The 6,943-nt window shown below is 40.0% G+C and overlaps 1 protein-coding gene across 1 annotated transcript in view; it reads right to left on the minus strand.

Moving 5' to 3' along the window:
- Nucleotides 1–4,232: 4,232 nt before the first annotated feature.
- LOC106342307 (ATP-dependent zinc metalloprotease FTSH 4, mitochondrial) overlaps nt 4,233–6,943 on the minus strand; it is a 3,582-nt gene continuing 871 nt past the window's right edge. The window contains exons 3-7 of the mRNA XM_013781195.1: nt 6,647–6,916; nt 6,325–6,561; nt 6,114–6,238; nt 5,568–6,044; nt 4,233–5,447 (exon numbers count right to left, since the gene is read on the minus strand). Coding sequence (XP_013636649.1) covers nt 4,515–5,447; nt 5,568–6,044; nt 6,114–6,238; nt 6,325–6,561; nt 6,647–6,916 — 2,042 coding nt within the window. The 3' untranslated portion in view covers nt 4,233–4,514. The remainder of the gene's footprint in view (nt 5,448–5,567; nt 6,045–6,113; nt 6,239–6,324; nt 6,562–6,646; nt 6,917–6,943) is intronic.

Raw genomic sequence — 6,943 nt, forward strand, 5'->3', positions numbered from 1 at the left:
TTTGCTAACCAGAGATCTAGCTGAGATAATACTACGCCAGCCATAAGATGACGAGTAAGATCTAATTGGTTCCAGGGGTGATGCATTCCTGAAATACCGTCCCTTGAAAACTCGGGCAAATAAAGTGTCCGGTTTCTCAATTAATCTCCATAATTGTTTCCCAAGCATAGCCGTGTTAAAGTCTGTTAGGTCTTTAAAGCCCAAACCTCCTTCAGCCTTAGGCAAACACAGCTTGTCCCATGATTTCCAATGCATTCCTCTAGTACTACCCCCAGGACTCCACCAAAACCGTGCCACTGCGCTTGTCAGTTTTTTCATCACCGTTTTTGGGATACGATAGCATCCCATTACATGATTTGGTAGGACTGTTACCACTGATTTTATAATCACCTCTTTACCTCCTTTAGTAAAAAATTTGAAAGTCCATCTGTTGACCCTGTTATTCAATCTCTCTTGAACAAAACCAAAGACTTGTACTTTTGACCCTCCCAAACTTTCAGGAATACCCAAGTATGAACCCATGCCACCTAAATTCTGTATACCCAACATATCTCTTAATTCCTGCCTTAAGCCTTCCTCAACCTTATGTCCAAACTGGATCGAAGATTTATCAAAATTTATTTGCTGGCCTGATACCACTTCATAATCCTTCAGAATCCGAAGAATAGTCTGACATTCTTCACTTTTTGCTTTACAGAAGAAAAGACTATCATCTGCAAAGAGTAGATGGGATATCGGAGGGCAAGCCCTGGCGACTTTTACACCCGTCAGAAGTTTTTCCCTCTCCGCCTTTTTAATATTCGCAACCAGCGCTTCCGTACACATAATAAATAGATAAGGAGAGAGAGGATCCCCCTGACGAAGACCCCGCTGTGGAATTATATTTCCCTTCGGTTGCCCATTAAGTAAAACTCTATACTGTACCGAGGAAATACATTTCATCATCAATTTTATCCAATGGTGATCAAATCCCATTTTGGATAGAAGTTGTTCAATGAAAATCCATTCAACTCTATCGTAAGCTTTACTCATATCCGTTTTTATAGCCATGAATTTATCCTGACACGCTCTGTTAGTCCTCAATCCATGGAACATCTCCTGAGCTATAAGTATATTGTCTGATATCAATCTTCCCGGCACAAACGCCGATTGTGTTTCCGAAATAAGAGAGGGAAGACACAACTTCAGCCGTTGGCACAATACCTTTGATATAATCTTATAACCTACATTACATAAACTGATAGGTCTGAGTTCAGTCATCCGCGTAGGTCTCTCTGTTTTAGGTATTAAGCAAATATTCGTCATATTTAACCTTGTGTCCAGTGTCCCTGATGATAAAAAATCATTAACCATTTCCAGTAGATCCTTTTTTATTATATGCCAAGAGTGCTGAAAGAAAAGAGCTGTCATCCCATCCGGTCCTGGAGCTTTTTCGGGATGCATCATAAACAAAGCTTGATGTACTTCCCCCTCAGTTGCCAGCCGGATTAACCTCTGATTCATCTGTGGAGTAATCGTGGGATTAATCTCATCCAAAAAATCATCGAACTCCGTAGGAGAGGTAGTCTGGAACAAATCTCCAAAATAATCTACTGCTACCTTCTCTACCCCTTGTTCCTCAATAATCCAATCACCATTCGTATCATATAGGCCAACAATTCTATTACAAGCCCGACGTTGTTTTGTCAGGGCATGATAGAACTTAGTATTCAAATCCCCTGCAGTGTGCCACATATTACGACTTTTATAAACTTTTTGTACGAAAAACCATAAATTATAGATATTGTACCAATGAAAATATAACAACTTTCATTATCCATAAACTTACTTGAACAATTGACCTTAATCATGTTCGGTAGTTCCCACCGCAGCACCAAAAACTATATATTCACGTTCCTTTTTGTCGAAGAAAGAGAAAGAAGCAATCTACATCAAATATACGTTATATAATATAGTCATATATACTTACTATTACCTTGACAATGCTTTTGATTTCCCGTTTTTCTGGAAGAAGTAAGCTCTGAATCAGGAGAAAACTCCATTGGTATCTTTATTGTGAATCATGCAAAAAAGAAGAAGAGAGCATTAAGTTAAGAAGAAGATAACATTGGAATCGATTACCAAAAAAAGATAACATTGAATCTGAATTTTTTTAGGAAAAAGATAAACATGTATTTGTTTTCTTTTGATACATTCAAAACCCAAAAGAAAAAATCAATTCGAGGAGGAAGATGAAACTGTGGAAAAAAAAAAGAACGAATAGAAACAAATTAGTTCACCGAAAGTTATATATACATAACAATAAACAGTTCGAAACGTGCAATGATATAGAAGTTATGATGATATGTTCACTTTTGGACGTGGTGATCTGAGAAAATTAAGGGATTTAGATTTTGCAGTTTCAAAAAAGTATGTAAGGGATTTTGCGGTTTTTTTTTTTTTAGGTTTACCCAATTGCTGAAAATTCTGAATGTTTTTAATTAATTATTTTGAAAACAAAAGGTTATTTTTTTAGAAACTGTAAATATGACACATGTCAATCAGAGAATTGTTAAATGACTTGTGTTAGTTTAGACTCCAGAAAAAAATAGGAGATGCAAATAAAAATTCATAAAAAATTGTTGTACCTGATTGAGTCGTAAAAGGTTGTTTATTTGTCTTATTTTCAAACTTTCATATTTTGATAATGTGTTTTACTTTTCTGTATTTTTCAATTTTAAAAAAAAAAATTTCTACATGTCAACTTTAGATTGGTGATGCGACTTTGGTATACAAAGCATGGATGGAGTAAAAGTTAATTAGAGCTAAAACACTTTTTTTTTTCTTTTCGAATGTAATGTTAAGAACCCGATTCCCGAGCTCCAGTTAATATATATATTTTTTTAATGTAATGGTAATAAAAAAATTTGCGTACTTAAGAGTATCATGCCTGGACCAGATTCCGAGCTCTAGTTAACTGACCTTGGTGTTGTCATGTCTGATATGTTTCCATGTATCTCGTGTACTGAAAGTGTTTTTTTTATAGACATCCCTCTTACTAGGCCTGGGTTCGCAGGTCAACCCGCCCCGCACGACCTGCCAACCCGCGGATCATTTCTTTTTTTTTTTAGTTAAAATTTTGACCCGCTCAACCCGCATCCGTCCCACTTTATTTTACGGATAACCCGCGGGACCCGCGGGTTATATTTTTAATAAAAATAATAATTATTTAATTAGTTTTTCTATAAAATAATATATTTATAAGTAATTTTTTATATTATTTTAAAAAAATTTAATTATTTTTTTAAAAATTAATTATTTTTCTAAAAAAATCAAATTTTTCAAAAAAAAAGATTTTTTTTATTTTTTTATTTTATTTTGCGGGTTGGCGGGTATCCGCAAATCAAAATCCACCAACCCGCACCCACCCCGCAAAAAATAGTCTTAACCCGCATCCGCACCCGCGACTTGATTTTTTCAAAACGCTCGACCCGCACTCGCCCCGCGGCGGGTCAAATGGGGCGGGCCCCGTGGGCTTTAATTTAAATTCCCAGGCCTACCTCTTACCCTTCCAAATGAAAAACATCCTCTGTTCACATCTCTTTCCTTCAAAGTGTGTAAATGCACCTCTATTGAGACCCAAGCCATCTCCAATCGATTCAGAAACTCCTCTCAAGTAAAACCGTTGAAATCTATTCGCAGATCCAAAGCTTTCTCAAAGTCATCAAACACAGCCATTATACTTTTTTTTACAGAACGCAACTTACCATCGGGTAAGACCATGAAATAATCAGCTAGTTTTAGATTGGTTAAGTCTATGTTTCGACAAGGGGCGTGGTAGCTTAATTTCTGTATGTTTGTTGCAGTTTCATTTTCAAGCAATTTGCTATGATCTTTGATATAACCTTTTAACCTTGTACAGCCTCGACAGAGGCCTCTTTTACTTTGGCAGATTCATTTTCAAACAATTTGCTATGAACTTGGTCACGAAAGCGTTTGCTCAAAGTCTATCGAACAGTAGTTCTAAGTTCTGACACCGACACCATGAAACAAGAACACAAACTTCGAACGATAGCTGTATGCCCTGTATATAATCTAAACTAAGCTAGCTTCTGCTTTGCTTATAACATACTTGCAAGGACTGGCCTTGAACAGATAACAAAGGAGTTTACTTCGTACTTAGTTTCAGCAAACACAAGTTATCGAGAACAGACTAATTAACAGAGTTTCAGCAAACGCAAGTCTTCACAAAATCATGTTGTAACCTGAAACTGTACGAGCCAAACTTCTGAGAAGGATCCCACAAGATTCCAAGTACATTAAGACAAACGAACGAGAGAGAAACACACAAAATACCATTTTGTAGCGAGATTCCGTGTGAGATAAAAAAAAAAGACATTTGTAAAATAAAATAAAAAACTGAGATGTTAATCTCATTGCCCTTCATTCTTAATCTCTCACCACTGATTCTAAAATACTCTCAAAATAAAAGAGTTTATTCCCAAATAAAAATTACCCTCCTTTATTTTTTTTTCTCAAGACCCTACAGGTGCCATGTCTTTACCTTTGGTTGCAGCGGTTGCAGCAGCCGAGGCGGCGGCAGAAGCAGCAGCAGCAGCCGCCGCGGCTGCAGACGCAGCAGGGCTAGGAGTTGACGGAGGAGGAACAGGATGGCTCTGCTGTGCAGCAACCTCTTGACGCTTTTTAATCTGAGGAGAGTTGAGATCAGCAAGCAACTCTTTAATCTGCTTCCCAGACATAGTCTCGTTCTGAAGCAAAGCGTTCGCAAGTGCATGCAGCTCTTTATTATAAACCGTGAGGATGTTTCTCGCATTGTTATAAGCCTTTTCCAAAAGAAGCTTCACCTCCCTCTCGATGAGAAGCCTCGTCTCGGTGCTCATGCTCTTCCCATTGTCATCGTAGTTATGCGCCACGAGACCAACCTCTTTGCTCATACCGAACTTGGTAACCATCGCTCGAGCGAGCTTAGTCGCCTGCTCGAGATCGGACGAGGCCCCTGAAGTCACCTCGCTCTCCCCGAAAATCAACTCTTCTGCCACCCTTCCTCCCATGCAAACATCGAGCCGAGCAAGCATCTGTTTCCTAGAAATGCTGGTCTCGTCTTTATCAGGCAGCTGAGAGACCATGCCGAGAGCCATACCGCGTGGCACAATGGTCGCTTTGTGGACTGGAAGAGCGCCTTCCGTGTGGATGGCCACGAGGGCGTGGCCGCCTTCGTGGAAGGCGGTCAGTTTTCTCGACTCCTCGGATATAACTGCAGATTTTCTCTCGCTTCCCATCATGATTCTGTCTTTGGCAAACTCGAGGTCAGACATCGTCACGTCTTTTGCACCGTCCATTGCAGCTTTTAGAGCAGCGACGTTGACCAGATTCGCCAAGTCAGCTCCGGAGAATCCAGGTGTTCCTCTAGCTATGATCATTAAATCAACATCTTCAGCCTTAAGTACCTGAAAACACACACAAGAGCCATAAACATTTCTTAAGAACTTTTATTTTAAAAAAATTCATAATTTGGGGGCTAAGGCGAATGTTTCATTTGGCTTGGCCCATTATAATCTAAAGTTTACCTTTGACATGTGAGACTCGAGAATCTGGCGACGACCTTCGACATCAGGGCTAGGCACAACAATATGGCGATCGAACCTCCCAGGTCTAACCAGGGCCTTATCCAACGACTCAGGGAAGTTTGTAGCCGCGACGACAATAATCCCTTCGTTCTGTTTAAACCCATCCAGCTCGACGAGGAGCTGGTTCAACGTCATCTTCATGTACTGCTGGTCCTTGGGGTTACGGCTTCCTCCAATAGCATCAATCTCGTCGATGAAAATAATACAAGGGGAGCACTTCTTTCCAGCGGCGAAAAGATCTCTCACTCTTCTGGCTCCGACTCCAACAAACATCTCTTCGAACTCGCTGCCACTGCAGGAGAAGAAAGGCACTCCAGCTTCTCCGGCGATGGCCCTTGCTAGCATTGTCTTCCCTGTGCCAGGAGGACCAACGAGCAGGACTCCCTTAGGAAGCTTTCCTCCCAAACGAGTGAATCTCTGTAAATAAAGGAGAGAAACATTCATATATTGTTACTAGTAAGAAGAAGAGGTGTGAATTAAATTAACCTTGGGGTCACGGAGATAATGCACAATCTCCTCAAGCTCAGCTTTTGCTTCATCAACACCTTTTACATCGGCGAATTTGGTGTTTGAGTCCATACTAGGTTGCACTTCTTCATGCAAACCGAGTCCTAACATATGTTAAAGCGCAGCTAAATTAGTTTAAAAAAAAAAAGAAAATCATCCAAAACAGCTACTGTATTAGAGAAATGAATACCTTTGCCAATTCCTCGATCCTCAATAAGTGCTCCAGCACCAGAAATAAGCAAAAAGCCAACTGCGATAGTCCGGAAAGTACTCCATAGCTGTTCTTTGAAGCTACTCCTTTCAGTGGATATGGTATGGATGGGTGCAGCAGCAGTTCCGAGAACACCATCTTTTGTTCCCTTTCCTAAGTTTCTAAATGCTGCAAGATCTCCAAAACTCTCTTGCTCCTGAGAAGCACCAGCAATACCTAAGAGACAAAACATTAAACTTGTCGTTACAGAAACCAATATAATGCTATCAATCAATCAACGAGACAGTGCATACACACAAACCTCTTTGCAATGTTCGGACGAGCTCACTGTTATCAAGCCTATCAACTTTAACCAAGGCCTTGATATACTCGGTGAGTGCAGAGGGATTGGAATGCATAGAAGGGCTGCTCTCGAATATTCTGATAACCGCTTCAGGATCGTTTCTGCGGAACAGTTCTCTCAGTTGTGCAACCTCGTTAAACTCATCTCTTTCACGCACTCTCCGAGCAAAGCTACCAACATAGCTCGATTGAAACCTTGAAGAAGCTCCACCACCACCACCTGCTGCAGCTACATAAACAAAAAAAAAAAAAAAAA

This window comes from Brassica oleracea, chromosome C4 (assembly GCF_000695525.1).
Source record: "Brassica oleracea var. oleracea cultivar TO1000 chromosome C4, BOL, whole genome shotgun sequence".
NCBI classification, from domain to species: Eukaryota; Viridiplantae; Streptophyta; class Magnoliopsida; order Brassicales; family Brassicaceae; genus Brassica; species Brassica oleracea.